Genomic DNA, 20,632 nt, shown 5'->3' on the forward strand with positions numbered 1-20,632 from the left:
ATCGCCTGGACGCCACGGGCGAGCATCGGATCACGAGCCGATTCCACCGCGACCTGCCTGGCCGTGATCGGCCCGCTTTGGACCTGGCCCAGCGCGAACACATCGACCTGGTCAGCCAACTCAGAAGCAGCTGGTCCCTCCGCACACGGCAAGCGTGAGAGGCCGTCGCAGTTAGCATGCTTCTCGGTGCTTCGGAACTGAATATCATAATCGTAAGCACCAAGAAACAGACACCACCGCTGTATTTGCGCGGCCGCGACCACCGGCACCCTGCGTTCAGGTCTCAGGATGAATTGAAGTGGTTTGTGATCCGTCTGCAAAGTGAAATTCCGCCCCAGCAGGTATTGAGGAAACCTCCGCACACCCCAGACGAGGCTGAGAGCCTCACGCTCGATCTGGGCATATCCCCGCTCTGCTGCGGACAGGGTCTGGGATGCAAAACAAACAGGCCGCTTGGAACCATCGTCCATCCTGTGGGAGAGCACTGCCCCGATGCCATATTGCAGAGCTGTCACATGCCAATTGGAGCGGACGCGCAGGATCGTAGTGCACGAGGACCGTATCCTCTGTGAGCAGCCGCTTGACGCGGTCGAACGACGCCTGGTGTGCAGGCCCCCAAGCCCAGCGCTCATCCTTCCTGAGCAACCGTGTTAACGGCGCAAGTTGTGAGCTGAGCCCTCGCACGAACCTTTGGTAATACTGTGCCATACCAATGAACGAGCGCAGCTGCGTCTTGTCGTGAGGCGGTGGCATGTGTTGAATCGCTTCCACCTTCCGAGGACCTTTCAACAGCCCTTCCGGCGTGATGATGTGCCCGAGGTATTCCAAACGCTGCTTGAAGAACGCGCACTTGTCCCTGTTCAAGCGCAGGCCGCACGCTTCTAGCTTTGTCAGCACTTGGGCAATGTTCGCAAGGTGCTCGTCTGCCGTTTTCCCCGCAATGAGCACATCGTCCAGGTAGGTCTGAGCGGGCAGGCCAATGCAAACCTGATCCATGGCTTTCTGCCACAAGGCTGGGGCCGAAGCAATCCCAAAACAGAGTCGGGTATATCGATAGAGTCCTTGACACGTGCTGATTGTCAAAAGCTCGCTACTCCCGGGATCCATCGGCAGGTGAAATTATGCATCACGCAGGTCTAGCTTCGTGAAGTATTGACTCTCCGCCAATCGCGCATATATTTCATCGATTGACGGCAGTGGATATTGCTCCATGCTGAGCCCCGGGTTAACCGTGGATTTGAAGTCCCCGCACAATCGGTAGTCTCCATTCCGTTTCAGCACCGTGACAACCGGGGTGGCCCAATCTGAGCACGACATCCGTTCGATCACTCCACAGGCCTCCAGCCTATCCAGTTCACCCTTGACCTTGTCCCGCAGGGCAAAGGTGTAAAAGGTGCTTCCACCAAGTATTATCTCAGAGGGGTGGACACGTATAAACTTGGGGGTGGGGGGGTGGAAGTTGTGGGTTACGATATGAAAATAAAGGTGGAAAAACTCTGATCTTATGCAATTTAATTCTCGGCTTTTAGGCAACAAAAGTTAAAAGTTTTGAAAGGGGGTGTAGACTTTCTATAGGCACTGTACTATGTCATTACCACACCCGATGCAGAGCATTGGTATTGCCAAAGCAGTTACTCAGCTCCAAACCTGGTCAGGTTGCCATTCCAAATCAGCAAGTCCGAGCTGGGATTTAGAAGTTGTTCAAGGTGCCGGCACTAGCTCACCTACTCTCAACGAAAGACACCATGGCATCTTGTACGTCTACCAACTCATGCCAGAAGAAGGGATGCCCAGTTTTACGTCCAACCGAGATATAGCACACACAACTAGATATCTGCGATCACAAAGCAATCGCCAAGGGTAAACCTCTCCAGACACCTGCAATCTAAAGATGACCATGTTTTTCGGACCGCCATATGACCTTGACCATCAACGTGTAAGGATAGAGTGTAAATTACGAAAATGTGTCCCCATCCACAGTCAATCCATAAAACTCAACATAATGAAAATGGGAGGAAAATTATTAAAGTTATGATAAAAGGTGTTTTTTGTTAATTACGTCACAATCCGAAAAAGTAGGTCAAAGACAGAACAAATATCAGGTGCACAACCTCAGTGTCAGTACAATATTATGATGATGTAATAACATATTGAAAGGTCAAGCAGTTTTTGAGAGTCCTCATTGGCAAAATTGAGCCATGACAAAAAAAACCCTTTTCAGACCACCATTTGACCTCCACATGCAGCAACTACACTTTGATGCATTCATAACCCCACCACCGCCCACACTCAGTGAGAACACAAACGACAACAACTAAACAACAGCTTCCAATTCCAGAATCCACAGCACCAAAACTATATGCTGGAGCAACCAACCAACCACCCAACCTGACAAGATACACCACTGAACAATACAAAAAAACACACACACACACAACTAACGAACTAGCCCCATAACATGCATTTCCTCAAAACAACCACACACATATATCTCCACATTGCTTCCACGCTCAATCACTACCGCTTTTAGAGCTGAAAGAACCACCACCCAATCCACCTCAACCCACAACTTTTGACCTGCCTCCATCAATTCCCTGAAGATGAAAAGTGAGCCATTCAAGGAAACCTGAACCTCTCTCACACACATCCTCCTCCTTTCCATTTCACACACAGCAAGTTGAGCAAGAATTGCATAAAACGAAATATATATATATATATATATATATATATATATATATGTAAAAAATTTAAATATAAATTTTGTTATTTAACTTTATAAAATTTATGTACAGTGCAGTACTCTGTTATAAAATACTTTAAGAATCATTGCTGCTTTGTTTATGGTTACCGAGGCATTATTTGGTGAACCTTGTAAGATCATCATTTCAAAACGTTAATTTACTCTTACATTTCATAGAAATCATTGAAATACGTTTTTTTTTTTTTACTTTAGACGATCGAGGCTCATTGAAGAGCACGGTAGAAATGGAAAAAAGCTCCCCCAAGGAGAACTTTAAAATGGGAGAAAAAAAAACAAAAGTCCCACAAGGCGAATAAAACCACAGACGCCAATAATTTCCCCAAGTGTTATTCTCTGAGCATGTTAAGTATTTCCAACCCACAAAAAAAAAAGTGTTGGTTTTGACTTGCTCGAACGGCAAAAATAAAAAGTTGGAAAGAATGAGATTCACTGCATACGACTCATGGTGAAATCACCAAAAATGTGACAGATTTTCGATGGCCCGTTGCCACGAAAGGTCACCAGTAAGTCATGCCCGGGGGGGGGGGAAAGGGGCGCCAGGAGGGGACGAATTGCTGGACGTTCACAGGAGACGATACAGCCAAACTGCTGAAAATTATTTTACCTTCCCCGACCTCAGGAAACAAGGCAATTATTTAACGTGGACTCTCATACGTGGCCAATCTTCCTTGTAAGCAATCTGTTTCCCCCGCGCAGGACGACAATGCATTTGTGTGCCGCGCCGCAAGGGTCACGTTTGGGTCAAATGATGGTCACATTGATTCTGCCGCTGGGTCAGGTTCAGTTCATAACGATGGGCGTATAAAAAGGTTCTCGGGATTTTGCCACGTTTTGTACTTCCCCCTTATTCCTCTTGGGATGTGAAGATCCTTGGCTCGACAAAGTTTGGAAACTTTACTCAAGTTTCCGTCGATCGGTGTGATAGTTTGAACATGAACCGGCGAAGTTTTTTGCACAAAATGTTTGAAATTCTGCAAAGAACTCTTGAAAATATGCCAAATGTACAAAGTGATACATCACACCCTGCCTGTAGTAAAAATGGAGTAATCAACATTGTTTGGGGATTTTTAAAAAAAAATTTTGAATGATGTTGGAAGTGGTTTGCTTTCCATGAAACAACATTGCAGAGCCCTCTGCTGTTAGTTAATATAAATGCAACGAGAGAAACAATTGGGGGAATTTTTGGAATGACATTTTGCGCGAGCAGAGTATCCACAGGGTGGGTGCAGTTTACCCACTTGTTGAAACTACAATGGCACTCGGTCGAGCGTATACCTCCGCCAGGCCGAACAGTTTACATTTCGTACCCCACTGATTGGCCGGGCCTGGATTCGGACCTGAACCAAAATCGAATCGGCTTCTTCTTGTTACCTAACCAACTCATTCACCAAGTTTTGTCCCAATTCGTCCACAACTTTTAGAGATATCATCCTACATATCATTTTTAGAACTATTACTCAATGGTGAAGAATCACTTACAAAAATTCTCATATCCGGAACCAGATTCAGATCTTCACCAAAATACGTCCACATCCTTTTCAGTTATCCTATTTATAGACAGACAACGACATATAAAAACAGACAGAAGAACACATAAGTTCCACCCACCTTCTGCAGGTAAAAAGTATCGTGTGTATTTTGCAATAAGACTCCATATATGTTCGTGTGGTGTGTGTCGAAAGGGGTCTAATGGATCTAAAGGTATAAAGGCTCTATGGGGGGTCTAAAGGTTTTATGGGGATCGAAAGATCCAAAGAGTCCAAAGGTAATCTGCATTCCACAAATCCAATAAGTAGTTAGGACATAAGTGGTTTATAGGGTGTAAGGGGGTCGAAATTGCCTGGTGTTGGCTTAATGGTTAAGCTGGTGGGCTTGAGATCCCAGGATCCTGAGTTCAAATCCCACTCAGCTATTGAATTAATACCAGGTGGGGTTGACTCTGCCTGTCATCCTTCCGAGGTCGGCAAAAATGAGTGCCAGCTTACTGGTGTACTGTGTCGGAGTGGCGACCCGTCCAGGATTGTGTCCAATAGCCAAGGAGACTGCTTAGGCAGCACCAACGCTCTGTACAGAGTATGGTCCCAATGGATGGATGGGTCAAAATTGTCGAAAGGGTCTAAAGGAGTCTGAGCTATCCAGATGGGGCTAAAGGGTGTTAAACGGTATAAAAGGGTCTAAAGGAATATAAAATGACATTTATTTCACTTTTTAGTTTTTGATATTCCAGGGTATAGGCATTGAAATATCATATATCACACGCTGAACAAATTCCTGTTGCTCGTGGATCCTGCAATGAAAGGGAGACAATTCTAATTTAGCCCATACATGCATAAGAGCAGTTTCCCATCCTTTCTATTTGTGGTCCTTGGTCTCGGAGTAGACCAAACAATGTGATGGGCCTGGTCTGCAACAATGTAAAAAATAACTCAAATAATAACACCTATGAGAAATCCGAAAAAAATCAAAAATACATATTTCTAAAATTTTTATTTGAATTGTTTTTTTTTTTTGACAAATATTTCGTGGAAAACCCAAGTCGGGAGCCCCCTGAATATACCCTGAAGAATTGATGTTGATCAGCCCCAGGGTCTCGGAGTAGTTACTGGACATAAAGACATAAAGATACAGAATACACACTTTCACTTTTATTTATTATAACTCTCAAAAGTACGCGTCCCCGGTGATGGGAAAAGTTAAAGTTAATCAATTGAAATGATTTCATGCAATTTCGTAAATTTTATTGCAGAAATTTTTATCTCAACAAAAAATTCAAACCATTTCTCTTACACAACGTTTTTGGTTTTGTTGAATGAATCTGCTGCAACTGCAAACCAAATATTTTGAGGATGGCAAATGCGGGAAGCAACAACATGTCACTGGCCATTTGTGAAAACTGGGTCACATGGGTATCCTCCAACTCTTTGCAAAGTTTGATCTTGAGCCTTGTTAGCTCACCTGAAACGTAGTTCCAGGTGAACTAATGTGATGGAGCATCATCAGTCCGTCAGTCCGTCCATCCATCCAAACACTTGCAACTTCTTCTCTAAAACTACACACACAATTTCGATGAAACTTGACCACAACCTTCATCCACCATGATCTCACCACTATCCAGTCTCCGAATCTCAGAGAGTGCAGTAATACCGATTATTCAAACGCTTGAGTTCAGATGATATCAGAGACAGGTAGGTGATCATTCTCTCTTCAGGAAAGGACCTTCCAGGAACCGACCCGAAGGGACCACCTCAGGTTAACTGAGGGAGACCGCCGTCTGGTGGACTACACCTCAGCACCACTCCGCCACACACCATTGCAATCTGACCCAGGAAGTTTACCCCGTGCTTTTCCTCCAGCATCAAGGAATGGGGGTCCCAAAAGCTTTGCCCCATTCCTGTCATCCGGCGTGCTGCCCTGTGAAGGGCAGCAGCACAAGAGGTACTCCCATGGAGTGTGTTTTCAGTTTTCTTTGCATTTTTGGGTTTTGCGGAATTAAAGTGTTTTTGCGGTGGCTGGAGTGCAAATCCTGTCACCAACCTCCAAAGGAAAAAGCAAGCCAAATGAAGGAGGACGTCCGCAGACACAGTTGGGCACTAGATATGGATGGCCGTTGGCTCACAAGAAGCTCCTCCACCCTTTGACAGGTTTTCTTTTTAATTTTGCTTTTGCTGCTTTAATTATCTTTCCTGTCATTTTTTCTTCTTCAATTTTTTTTTGCCATGGCACTTCCTCCCAAGTTGCTTCCTCTCGGACCACATGCTCATCCTTCTTTCCTATCTCCACACATACTCTCTCAGCATTGCTCGAAGTATTTTGCAATCATTGTTTTCTGATCTGTGCAGTCCCCACTGCCGGATTCAGTAACGGTCTGCCATGTTGCATCTCACTGATTTTGGTGTTGATTGGACTTCTGTGCCTTGATACTGTCATAACCTCTGGACACCGGCTCAGATGTTGAACCACATTGAATAGTACCAGTGACTGCAGTTACTGCAGCAAATGATCGTTTTGGAATACCAATGCCTTCCTGAAACTAACTCATGCATGCTAAATGTAACATTAAATTTCTGCACAACATCAGCTTGTGTTATAAGTTATGCCTTGGCTTCACCTGAAGACGTCTCAAAAGCAATAACCCTCTCTTCAAGGATCATCAATCACTGACCCATGGCAAAGATTCGTTGTCCTTTGGGTCACGTTTCAGCAGGACAACAAAATTGTTTGCAACAAGATTCGTCTCTATTCATTTGTGATCCGATTAAACCAATACACTTACAAAATATTGTTCAAGACTACTACATGCATTTATGTTCTGCATAATCTTTAGTTTACTAATCCTCTTGTCATCTATAATTATGTCTCTTAACTTAATAACAGCTTCTGGCGAGAAAAAATCTTGTGACTAATTCCATTATTTTTTGCCTTTGTCATTCTATGAATATATGATTCTGTACAAAGCAAAGTAACTCATTAATAATCACTGGTTCCCTGTTTATTGTATCACTCTGTCTAACATCTTTTGGCCTCATGCCTCTTTTTTTTTTCAGCCATGACTACTTAAACTTGCATCATTCACACAACCATCCAAAATATTATGTGTCACACAATGGTGATTAAAACAAAAAGCTGCACTTTCATGAGCATCTTTATGGAATCCCACTGATTTGAATTGACAAAGTCACACTTTTATCTCACGTCACCCCATGGTTTCACCAACTCAATGATCAAGCCGACAGACACACCAACGGTGAAGGACTTTCACCGTGTCATCCATATAAAAGTACAATTTGTTGTAAGAGCACAATATGTTCATAAAAGTGTTGTTTATGCCAGTAATTAGTCCTTGCGTTTCAATAATATCCACTAATCGACCACTAACCTAACCTTTTATACTCGTACAAATGTATCGACCTTGTTTGTTCTGTCAAACCTGTATTCACAAAAACTTCATCAATGAGTTATAATTATTGAAAGAGATGGAAATTACCCAGAAAGAGTGAATCAAATTCGGAAGGAAAAGACTGCGAAGCAATAGAAAACATTCATATCAGGACATGACTTGCCTGAATGGTTAGTGGTTTCCTAAAAGCAGATTTGTCATCAAAAGAAAGTGTTAATGGACAAAAAAAAGGTGATCAGTGACAAATACGGGAAGATTGTCTAAGACGGGATGGTGGCCAAGATTGGACATTGAATTGTTGTATTTCACATTTGCTACAATTGGAAGAAATAAAAGTTTCAAACTAAAGAAGGTTCCCGAATAATGAGAACTATAAAATAGAAATTGACACAAAATAAATGGATGCAGAGAGAAAAGACAGCGAAGTAGAAGAGCGACAACAACATAACTATTAACTCGAGTTATGGTGTGCAAAATTATTTTCAATGGGCACATGACCTTTGACCTTTTGAACCCAAAATTAAATCAGTTCATCCTTCTATTACAGTCTATGCACGTGCCAAATTAGGTTGAAATACCTTCAGTGAAGGTTTTTCTTTTTTTTAACGATTGCAATCGGCTCCATCTGTCCACCTGTCATGCTATTCCCTCCTAAACGGATGTGCAGAAATTGACCAAACTTGGCAGCTATGATCACTGCATGGCAAGAAGGTGTGAGAGCGGTATCATTTATCGCTATCTTTCAACTTTATTTTAGGTGGGAAGTGTTGGGATTTGCGATTTACAAGGATTTACAAGGAATTAAGGCGCATGAGGAGGCCATTCGGCCCATCATGCCTGTGCCACACCAATACCAGATTTAATCAATCCGTCAATAACTCTTCCCTTCATGTGCAGCCTTTTGGCTACAATACTGGTACTCATTTCGACGACCTCAGAAGGACGACAGGCTGAGTCAACCCCCTGGTGTTAATTCAGCGGAAAACACGGCTTGCAACTCAGGACCCTCGGATCCCAAGCCGCCACCCCAAACCACTAAGCCAACACCAGGCTTAAATGGCACATCATTAACTCCTCCAGCCTGGTGTTGGCTTGGTGGTTAGGGTGGTAGCTTGGGATACTTGGGTCACGAGTTCAAGCCCCGTTGGCCGCTGAATTAAAAAATACACCAGGAAGTTGACTTAACCTGTCATCCTTTCGTGGTCGGCAAAATGAGCACCAGGGTACTGGTAAGGGGGACACTGCATCAGCGGCATAGCCACATCCCATCCAATGATGCAACCAGCAGCCACAGGCTGCACTCGATAGAGAGAGATTAACTTCTCTCTAGTTCACAAGCTAGTGACACAGATTTTCAATTAACGGATATGTGACCTTCGACCTTTAACCTTTTGAACCGAAACTGCAATGCCGTTCATCTTTTACGACTGTCCATACTTGTGCCAAGTTTGGTTGAAATCCCAGCAGTGGTTCACAAGTTATCATAGGAACAAAAAGCGATAACAGATGGATGGACGCACAGACAGACAACCAGACACACTACCGAAAACATAATGGCTGAGCCCTTTGGATGAGGGGGCATAAAAATGGCCGACTGTTTGTAAAAATTTTCCCATCCTCAAGCAAGTGTTTACAGGTATGAGAGTCAGTTTGACATCATTTTCTCAGTATGGCACACCCATTGATGCGACACTCTGCTTGTAAAGCATTGTGGGATGACAACTTACAGTCAGGTTAGGAACCAAACCCAGACTCGATCTGTCAACCCTTAAAAATAATGATAAGTATTGAAAAATAATGCTAAATACAACCCTTTTATATAATTAAATGCCTGAAAATTTTAATTTCGAAATGCAACATAAATAAACACAAAATCGGACACATAAATGACACAAACTGTTGGAACATGCATTCATCTGGAGAAACATTTCCACTAAGACTTGAACTTTGTCAAGTTTATAGACAAGGATATTAAAACTGTTGCTGTGAAACACTTGTACACCGTCACGAATAGTCATGCATCACATTTAAAACATACAGCAACGTTAAAATCATCTTCGAACATTAAAAGTTTACGCTCAGTGCAACATGTTGTTTCAACATTATAAAACAATGTCGTTGTTTAGTCCAGTGAACTCAGACAGGCATAAAGTACATGGTGAAAGGGATTGTGCACATGCAAAGCAGCACATGGACAATTATTGTGCATTTTCATCCATTTTCCACATCTGTTTAGATCGTTCAGCATATTTTTGTATCCAGAAATCTATGCCACGGAAGAGCGAAATGAGAGGATAGCAGGTTCACAGGCTGACAAAAGATTACAGGGGAAGAGGGAGACAAAAACATTGCACATGAGTGGATGAGAGGCAGAAAAGGAAGGGGACAGGAGGGGGTCAACAAGGGTATAGTAGAAGAGAGTGGATGGGTATGGGAGAAAGCATGAGGTCACGATACCTGTGCCAAGGAGTTGAGGAAAGAACACGAGACAATAGATACAGCAAACTTCTACAGACTTAAGAATAGAGTGATGAAGGAATGGAGGTGAGCATTCAGCTTAGAAATGGTGTGGGGTAATCAGGTGTGGGATTCTTGAGGTCTGAGAGCATGGAAGGCCAAGAGAGCAGGAGTGAGGCCAGAATTTGAGGCAATAAACAACCAAGAGTCAACGAAGCCGTCTGTCATGTGCAAAAAGTAGACCTTGGGACTCCATCTTCTTTTGAGAGATGACAAATGCACAAAGTACCTTTGACTCCATCAACCTGCAGGGGAGCAAGATGGCATGGTGACTTACTCCGAGATACCTCCGATGAAAGGCATATATGCTATAATAAGCTCTGTGTGGTTCAGCATGGACTTAGCTCTTCAAAGAACACCGAGTCATCTGTCTGCCTTCGAAGTAGTTTTGGCAATGTGGTCTGCCAAATTCAGGATGTGACCAATTGTGATGCTGAGCAGCTCCAATAATTGCATCTCTTGAAGGAGTTAGCCAGAGAAGTGGATTGGCCATTAGTAATCCGATCATAAAAAAGGAACACAGTGAGAGCTTTGCATTATCCTGCATTGAATGACATGTTCTAGGGAACTGATCAATGGCTCTCAGATGTGTAGTGTTGTCTTGCACAAGATGGTATCATCAAAAAAGTTGTATAGAGTGTTATCCAGGGGAGTAAAGAGGTTACTGATGTAGACCAAGAAAAATTTGGTTTAAAAACACTTTCTTGAAGGACACCAGCCTTCAGAGGGAGATCTCAAGATATAATTCCATCAAGAGAACCTGTTGTGTCTGTTCACATAAAAAGTGTGTATGTTATTCAATAAGAGGCCCCCGAATACCATAGAAACACAGATTGAAAAGTAAGGCTGTGTGCCAGACAGTTTTGAAAACTAGAGAAATGCCCAGAGATTATTGAAACCTCAAGTTATGCAAGTGAGCTTAGGCCCCGGTCTCTCGCTTGAGATTTAGTGCATCTATCCATTCTTGGGTTATAATAAATTATTATATGTCAATGGTACTATAAACTATGGGAAGATATAAATCCTTGAGGTATGCAGCAATAATAGATTCCATCCCTTTACTTATGATGGAGATAAGGATGACAAGTCCATAGTTGAGTGAATTGGAAACCTTCCTATGAGCATGATGACATTTGCAGTTGTTCAGGATGAAGGCAGGAGAACATTTGAGAAAGACCTGGTGAAGAGGTGGGAAAGAGGAGAGGATATGGCAAACATAGACTTCATGAGGAATGCAGTGCAAATGCTGCCGGGACCTATTTGCAGAGTCAACTATGTCCAAATCAACTTGGAAATCCTCAACCTTTGTGGGAGAGAATTCCTGCAGAGAGTATTAATATGTGGGTGGGTAGGATGGTAGGGAAAGGGATGGTCTGTAGTCTTTGGCCTGTTCATTAAAGACTGCCTTAAGATATTCAGCTTATTTATGAGCATTTTCCAACATGACTCTACTTTAGGAGTGAAGGTACATAAAGGGAATGTGTACCAGAGACAGACTTGATTATCTGCCACAAAGTTCTGCAGGATGGCGAGAAACTTGGGAAGTTTGACCACAAGTAAGCTTGATGTCATTCATAAATACCTTCATTGGGCCATGAACAGCATAAAACGACTCATGAAGAGACAAGACAGACTAAGTAGGAAGTGTAAGAAACTCAGGAGTGGTGTTGGTCCTATACCGTATGCCATGGAAGAACAGAAGCAAATCCTGAATAATAAAATTCAGGCTGCTATGAGAAAAGCAAACTGGAATAATGTGAATCAATCTTCACACCCAATGAAAAGTTAAACCAATTTGTAAGCATGAAAGGATTTTGGAGGTTTGTCAAGTTCAACAAATCTGACAGCAGTGGAATCACTCAACTCAGATTTGTGGGGAAGATTGGTGACAGACCCTGCTGAAAAAACTAACATCTTAAATTTACAATCCAAGAAGGTCTTCACCAAGGAAACTCCAGTTCCACGTGAACTCATCCCTGTCATATTGCCCTATTATCCCATACCTGAGATAACGATAACAAAAGAATGAATAAGAAAGACGCTGGGGGAAAAAATAAAGCCCCACAAAGCTGCCTGTCCAGATGCTATTGCACCATATGCCTTGAATAATCTGTCCAGTGTCATAGCTCCAATCGTCTGCGACATCTTCAAGAGGTCTTATGAGACTGGTGAGGTACCTGATGACTGGCATCAAGCAAATGCTGCACCTATCTACAAGAAGACAAACAAGTCTGATGCAGAGAACTACTGACTGATGTTCCTTACATGCATCTCAAGATAGGTGATCGAGCACATCATAGCAAGTAACATCATACGACATGTAAACAGTTCCAACATCCTTTACCCTCTCCAATATGGGTTTAGACAGAACATGTCCTGTGAAATGCAGCTGCTGTGATTCATTAGTGATCGAATCAGAAGCATGCGACAGGACACGCAGATAGATATTCTTGTTATGGATTTCCATAAGGCTATTGGAAAGTCGCCCAAAACAGGTTACTTCAGAAGCATCACTACTATGGGGTATGATATCACAACAGATGGATCTCCAACTTCCTCCAGAAGAGGGGAGAACAGGTAGTTCATGGCAGCTCCAAATCAGCTGAGATCGAGTTTGGATCTGGAGCATCACAGGAATCCGTCCTTGAACTGTGCCTCTTTCTCTACTACATCAATGGCATGCCTGATAAGGTAGTATCAATAGGAGACTGTTTATAGATGATGCCATAACTGATCTGACCATTCAAACAGAGAAGATGTCACCCAACTACAATGACATCAGTAACTTGGCTGCAAGTGTTGCAGACTGGATGATGGAATTGAACCTAAAAAGTGCCAAGTTATCACAGTTACCAGAAAATGGACTGGTGTTGAACATCAATATACCCTACGCAATGCCATGTTTGTGTCTGTGACTTCCACCAAGTATATTGGTATTACCATCACCTCTGACCTGAAATGGAACAAGTATATCAAAAGTGTATGTCAGAAAGCTAACAATCATTTAACTTTTTGAGAGAAAACCTGCGCATCAACTCTACACACCAGAAAGAAAAGGCGGACAAAGCCTTCGTCAGACCTCTGGTGGAATATGAAGCTACTATGTGGGACCAGTCGCCTGGTGTTGGCTTAATGGTTAGGGTGGTGGGCTTTGGATCCTGGGGTCCTGAGTTCAAATCCTGCTCATCTGTTGAATTAATACCAGGTGGGATTTACTTAGCCTCCTGTCATCCCTCTAAGGTTGGCAAAATGAGTACCAGCTTGCTGGGATGATTGAGCCATTTGAGTATGCTGTGTTGGAGTGGCAACCAGTCTAGGATTGTGCTCAATAGCCCAGGAGACTGCTTCGGCAGCACCGGCACTCTTACAGAGTATGGTCCTGATGGTTAGATGGATGCGGGACCCTTACACCAATAAATGCACATCCCTACAAGAATTGGTACAAATACGTGCAGCCAAATAACCAATATCCTTCTGAGGTTGGCAAAATGAGTACCAGCTTGCTGGGATGATCGAGCCATTTGAGTATGCTGTGTTGGAATGGCAACCACTCCTGGATTGTGCTCAATAGCCCAGGAGACTCCTTCGGCAGCACCAGCAATCTGTACAGAGTATGGTCCTGATGAATGGATGGATGCTGGGCCCTTACACTAATAAATGCACATCCCTACTAGAATTGGTACAAAGACGTGCAGCTAGATACACAAATCGATACTACAACACCGCTACTGTGTTAGGAATGCCAGAGCAATTTGGCTGGACAGCTCTTCAACAATGTAGATAAAACCTCAGATTGTTGATGATGTACAAGACACATTACAACCTGGTCACCTTTATCAGTAAACAATCACTCCTGTAGTAAGAACAACAAGGTATGTGTATGTCCCAGGAACGTGAAGGCAAGGAATGGACTATGTTTTGAAGTGATTACAGCACCCTCTCTTGAAGCATTTCAGCTGCAGTTGATGATGCCACAACTAAGTTCCATGCATTCTGAACTTTTCTCTCATGGTGTACATGAATGTGCAGCAAAACAAGTTTTTCAACAAATATTTGGGATTGAAGAAGGCAGTAGAACCAGAAGAAGAAGAAGTTTGGCACTGATTCATCAAATGACTGATACACAATGGATGCGGGCTTTTCGGAGGAACTTTGGGTTGCCATAAGTTGTGTTTTCCGTCCAGGTAGTTGGTGTTCCCCACCTGGAACACCAACTGTTTTTTGTTTTTTTTCACAAACATTTCACCACAGATGTTAGTATACCAAGATTGCAATGTTCCATAGGACAATTGGAAGTGTAACCAAAAGGACAACATCGAGGAAGGAATTCCAAGAACTGCTGATGTACTAATGAGATAATGGACTCATCTGTGAAGGAGATAGTGCATTTGAAAGAAGACCAATCTGCCTTGCTGAAATGCCATGCATTGCATCTTTGTAGCCCTCTCAAGACAACCAAGGAGAAAAAGACTTTGATAAAGGGGTTCAGTAGATCCAAGAAGAGTGAAGGAGGAGCTGTATAGGCTGAAGGGGAGGTTCCACATGACAAAATTTAACAAAGAATGATTGCCATTTTGGAGAAATGTGGGCATCAAAAAAGACAGACTATAAGGACAAAAGGTCTTGGCTGCAATACTGTGGACTGCAATTTAAGCAGCAAAATGGCCTGATGGAAATTTAGTCTCCATAGATAAGAAAGAGAGAATCAGGCTGGAGGAAAGTTGGGAATCCATCTCTGAAGAAAGAACCTCATCGATGGAGTTGTCATAGCAGAGGGGAGGGAGGGATGTGTGGTTTACACACCGGAGGTTATCATGGAGAGACAATGAAGCCAGAAATACTCCATGAGGACCTGGGGGTGGGAAGCATGGAGGTTCAGGGGCTGTTACTGTTTGTTGCATAATTTACAGGGCAACAGTTATTACACTTCATTCATATGCAGTACCTGTGGCTGGTGGTTGCATCATTGCAGGATTTTGCAGCTGTGCTGCTTATGCTTTGCCCCCTGATGATTATAGCAAAAATTTGGAATTTGTCAGAGTGCTGGCAACAAATGCCTATTGTTTGTGAAAGATACTGTGGAAACTTTTAAGTTCCTTTGTACATGATGCAGACAATCCCCCAGCTTAACATCCCATCTAATGGATGACACAGTCAATAATTCAACACCCCACCTCTGGAGCATTGTACAGAAAGTTTGTAATCGGGTTGGGATGAAACTCGGGGCAAACTTGACAGTCTTAATGTGAATGCACGACCTCAGAGCTATCTTGTCAAACATTTTAACCACTTATCACCTGGCATTGCATGTAGTTGTGCTGAAACAAGGATAAAACATACTTATCAAATACGTTCGTTTGCTGACCTCTACTTTTTTGCACTTAGGTCTTGGCTGCAACAATGTGGACTGTAATTTAAGCAGCCAATAAAATAAAAAATAGAGTAAGTCAATCAACTATGAAAAGTATTGGTCAAGTGCTTTGTGGCTTTAGTGGAGCCCTTGAATAAAAATAAGGAAAATCAATCAAATCTTAGGAATTTTGATTTTCACACATTAAGATATTGTTGTGATTCTTTTCAGTAATGGGCAAAAACAATCAAATTGCACTTTCAGGAAACAATATGAGGACAGACAAATACAAAGTAATTATTTAATTCTGAGGGTATTATTCATTATAAAAGTACTTAAGTGTATAAATTACAAGATATATAAATGGAATTGTCCAGATGAAAGGTAAACTGTTTTTGTATCCTCATAGGCCTACATTTGTCCAAATTTGTTATCCTAAGCTCAAAGTTGCATTTCAACTCACATATTCAAACCATATTGGTTAACCCTTGACAGTAGTGGAATGATTTTGCTTGGCTTAAAGGGTTTTTAAAAAAAATACTGCATAATATATTGTATATCAAACAAAATATTTTGCATTTTTTGCTTTTAAGATGCCAAAGATGGCAAATAACAAGAAGTAAAACCTCAATATTTTTTTCTCCGTTTCACGATGTTGAACGACCATGTCTGAGATAGAGGTTATATTAATCCAATTACACATGCCAGGAATTGCATTATGTTTTGCATAGGGTCCTGAAATGATATGGGGTAAATATTAATGATGCAGTGCATACCAAGTCCTATTGTAATATGAACACAATATGTGGAACAATGAACTTGTTATTTTAGAAATGGCATGATTTGTGAATTTTTCATACATTCTTTTGAGTACTCTTTAAGGCAAAATATAGACACAAAAGTCACTATGGCTTTGCGGAGAATGCAACCAAATGATTTCAAAATCGATAAAGAATTCCTTAAGATGGCAAACAACCAAAAGTAAAACTGTACAATGACTATATACAAATAGAATAAACATATTTACAAAAAAATTGCAAAGGAAATTATCTTGGAATCCTTAATAAATATTTGTTGTGAGATCATATCATGAGATGATGGACATCTTGTATCGTTTGCTGAAAAGATAACCAAAGTGCTCGACCTGTAAGACATGAGTAAATCATATTTCAAAATATTCGTTAGAATGCATTTACACAAAGGATTTGCACATAATTAAGTGATTGATGTTTCATATCTACAATGAGTTGGTTTATAAAGTGTTTCATCCCTCCTAATTCCAATACAACAGTGGAACTGAGGAGGCAACAACGGGAGATGATGCAGTTTGTGTAGTGTAAGATTGAAGGCAGTTTGGTCTGCTCTCAGTCTTCATGGACTAGCAGTTGGAGGTGGCGGTGAAGGTGTTGGCTGATCACGACTCCACCATCGTCTGCTTGGTACCAGACTGTATCGCTTGCTGGCTATCTGGTTGTCATTCTCCTCTTGTTTATGCGCACGCTGAAAATGGTCTTCTTCTTTCAGGTACCACACAGGTGGCCAGCGATACTGCTCAAAATGGTATAAGTTATCTGTGAAAAACAGAAAGAGATTTTTTTAATATGTAATACTTTTCATCTCACTGATTTATCAATGCCAATAAAAAACAGTGGTACATAGCTGCTGCACTATTGATTGTGCCATCCAAATATCACCTGTTTCATGCAAAAATAACTACAATACTTCAGAATAATTTCCACATTGGGAAGATGAAAAGACTGCCACTGGATAGCTTCTGTGTTAATGTTTTCTACATAGCTGCAATACTGTTTTTAGGTAATGTATGAGCACTATACTGTACATTGCGGTTGTTCGCAACCGACGGCCCACGGGTCACAAGTGGGCCAATCAGCACACTGCTGCAGCCCAAGTGACATCCTTTTTAAAAAGTAAAGATGCCACGAATTATTTTTCTGAACCAGAAATTGTGTAGTAACAAAGGATCGTCCTCTAAAAAGTTACATGCCTTGGGTAAAAGTGCCTCACAAATCAAAACTCTTACACACTGTAAATTTTCAAATTGTGTTTTGAAATTGGTTATTCTACAGGATTAGAGTAAAATGGCTGGGGAATTTTTCTTCTTTGAGGAAGTGCTTGCTTTATTATACAGGGTTAGTCGCAAAAATGTACCCAGTTTTAATTGTTTTTTAAATCCGCGATTTGTAATGCAAAACCATATAATTTAAACGACACAAAAAGGAACTCATAAAGTTTTATTTGACTATAACAAATGTTTGAAATGTCCTCCTCTAAATTCAGGACACTTACGGATACATATGTAATTGTTTCTGATTTCAGGCTGAAGTGTTTCACGTGAAACTTGGGAAATAACCCTCGTTACAGCATCTTTTAGTTCAGAAATGTTCATTGGGTGCTCTTTGAAAACATTTTCCTGAATAATTACCCACAGTAAAAATCGAAAAGTGAGAGGCAAGATCTTGGAGGCCAAGGAAATCCAGATAAGTGGGGAATTAATCTGTCAGGGAAGTGAGTGTTGAACCATTGCATGGACAGGCGAGCTGTATGTGCAGTTCCTCCATATTGTTGAAACCATACACAGGAACGTTTCTCACATAACTCCAGAAAAATGTGATCAACATGTATACATAACATTCTACATTCACAGCCACCACTTCCTCAGTATCCTAATCTTCAAAAACGTATGTACTATAAATCCAATGATTACCGAGACCATATCCTTATTTTTATGCCTGGTTTTGGCTTAATGGCAAGAGTGGTGGGTTTGGGATCCCAGGGTCCTGAGTTCAATTCCTGCTTGGCTGTTGAATTAATACCAGGTGGGGTTGACTCAGCCTGTTCATGCTTCTGAGATCGGCAAAAATGAGTAGCAGCTTGCTGGTATCCTGTCAGAGTGGTGACTCATCCAGGATTGTGCCCAAGAGCCCAGGAGACTGCTAAGGCAGCACCAACAATCTGCACAGAGTATGGTCCCAATGGATGATGGATCCTTATTTTTGGGGAGTGAAGAGGGAACTCAACAGTAGGGTAAGAATACTGATTCTGGCTCACTTTTCCCTATGTAAATGAATGGAGGATTTTCAGCGATTCCCTTTTTTTTCCCTAAAAATAAACCCCCTTTTTATCCCAAGGTATATTTATTTGTCTCCCCTTTTAACCTAGGGGCTCTCTATTCAAATAACCCATACAACAAGATAAAGATTTGTTAAAGGTGATTCTAAAGAAATATCTGAAACGTCTAAGCCCCGGGACACTCTTTATCAAATAACCGATGCATATTGTTTAGCTCACTCATTGAACCTATAAACATTTGTTCATTCTCAAATTCCTTCAATAGTTTAATTTTCTTTGCACAATAATCCCCATCTAAAATATTGACAAACAAAACATTTGAATCTTTATATTTTTTAAGATACCCCTTTTGTGCCATTACGAAATGATAAACTTCTCTTAATGATCTCATCTGACCACCTCCTGAGCCACATATCATTTTGAGATAATAGTAAATTGTTTTTTCATTGTTCAATTGATAACCATCAAAGTTTTCAGTCCATTCAAAAATATTCATTTTTTTCTTTACATCCTCTAACTTACTAGTTTTTAAATTGATTCGCTTATTTGTTTTATTTACCTTTGTTTTAGTTATTTTTTCAATAAGACTTATTTGATATTTTTCACATTCAATATGTTTTCCATTTATATACCAAGACTGAGATTTTCTCCACTCTTTAGTTTGATTAATACTTGGTTTAACCATTTATATATTGCGAAAAAATGCGGCGGTAGCCCTTAAAAAACCCTAACCCATCTTCCCATCGTTAAAACACAATCTATTCTATTCACTCTATCATACAATATCCATATGGAACACAATCTATTCCATTATCTAAAATAAATCTCTTATCATCAAAGGCTCCTAATGACTTTTTATTTACTTCTTCACTATATATGTTATGTTTATAACTTCTTATTGTATTCATTTTCCTATATTCTTCTTTCTTATTCATCAAACAATTATAATAATTTCTAAAAGTTATTGATTTCTTTATTACATATTTCTTTATTCCCTTTAACCTCTTATCAATCTGATCACCATACTTATAAGCATATGCCTTTGCTCTCAATCCAATAAACTCACTCATTACTTTTCCACCCAACTCATCCTTAAACTTACCAATAACCTTTTCATTCTTTTTGGAAAATAACTCACTCTTCTTGCTGAAATTACTTGTATCATATACTGCACTATTTTTCTTCATATCTTCATAAACATCATCAGTTTTTATATCTAGGATAAAACTATCAGTGTCCATATACAACAATGAAACATTTTCACCATACTCTTTCTTTAAGTCATTATACAAATAATCATACATCAATATCTTTGATAAATCAAGAACTGCTGTTCCAATATAAATTGGTTTATCCATTACAATACTTTCCTTTTTCATATGAATTGCAGAAAAGTTCTCTGAAAAAACCTCTTCTCTCTCAAAACTTGGTTTATTTATCAATCTCGAAGCTTCTTTCCAAGATGTTGCGAATCTAATGTTTTGCCTGTTTCTAACATTTTCCATAGTCTTTCCAAATACAGCATTATTTATTAATTTATAAAAGTCCCCTTCAAATTTTACTTTTGTATTTGCTCTCATATCTGTATTGAATTGAATATACTTTTTCACCCAAGGACTTTGTTTAAATTTTAAAACTGTATGAATTTTAGCTACTCTCAATCCTTCTCTCAAAAACTGTTTTCAGCTTCTCTGATGCAAAACATATCCCTCTTTATCATAGAATGTTGTTAATAACTTTTCTGTTGATTTACCTTTAATATTAAAACTTTTATGATAATCACTTAACCATTCTTTCTTTGGGGTTTCTTTCTCACATGCAAAAGGAAGATCTTTATGCTTATTATGAAGATCACTCGGGTACCTCAAATCAACTTCAAAATAATAACCTTCTTCTTCGTCATTCAATTCCTCTTGAGAAGAAATAACAATATTCATCAAAACCTTTTCATAATCCTTTTCTTCCACCCACTCTAATTTACCATAAGGCAGAGATTGAGACATTGCCCATCCATACA

General features: G+C 40.7%; 1 protein-coding gene across 3 annotated transcripts in view; it reads right to left on the reverse strand.

Annotated features, from left to right (window-relative positions):
* Positions 1-7,385: 7,385 nt before the first annotated feature.
* Positions 7,386-20,632, reverse strand: part of LOC147035390 (rho-related BTB domain-containing protein 2-like) — a 229,596-nt gene continuing 216,349 nt past the window's right edge. For all 3 annotated transcript variants that reach the window (XM_085897457.1, XM_085897467.1, XM_085897473.1), the window contains one exon: positions 7,386-17,096. In XM_085897457.1, the coding sequence (XP_085753583.1) occupies positions 16,897-17,096 (200 nt within the window). In that variant the 3' untranslated portion in view covers positions 7,386-16,896. The remainder of the gene's footprint in view (positions 17,097-20,632) is intronic.

Source organism: Eptatretus burgeri, chromosome 1 (genome assembly GCF_056783735.1).
Source record: "Eptatretus burgeri isolate ZD-2024b chromosome 1, Ebu_testis_v1, whole genome shotgun sequence".
In the NCBI taxonomy this organism is placed as follows: domain Eukaryota; kingdom Metazoa; phylum Chordata; class Myxini; order Myxiniformes; family Myxinidae; genus Eptatretus; species Eptatretus burgeri.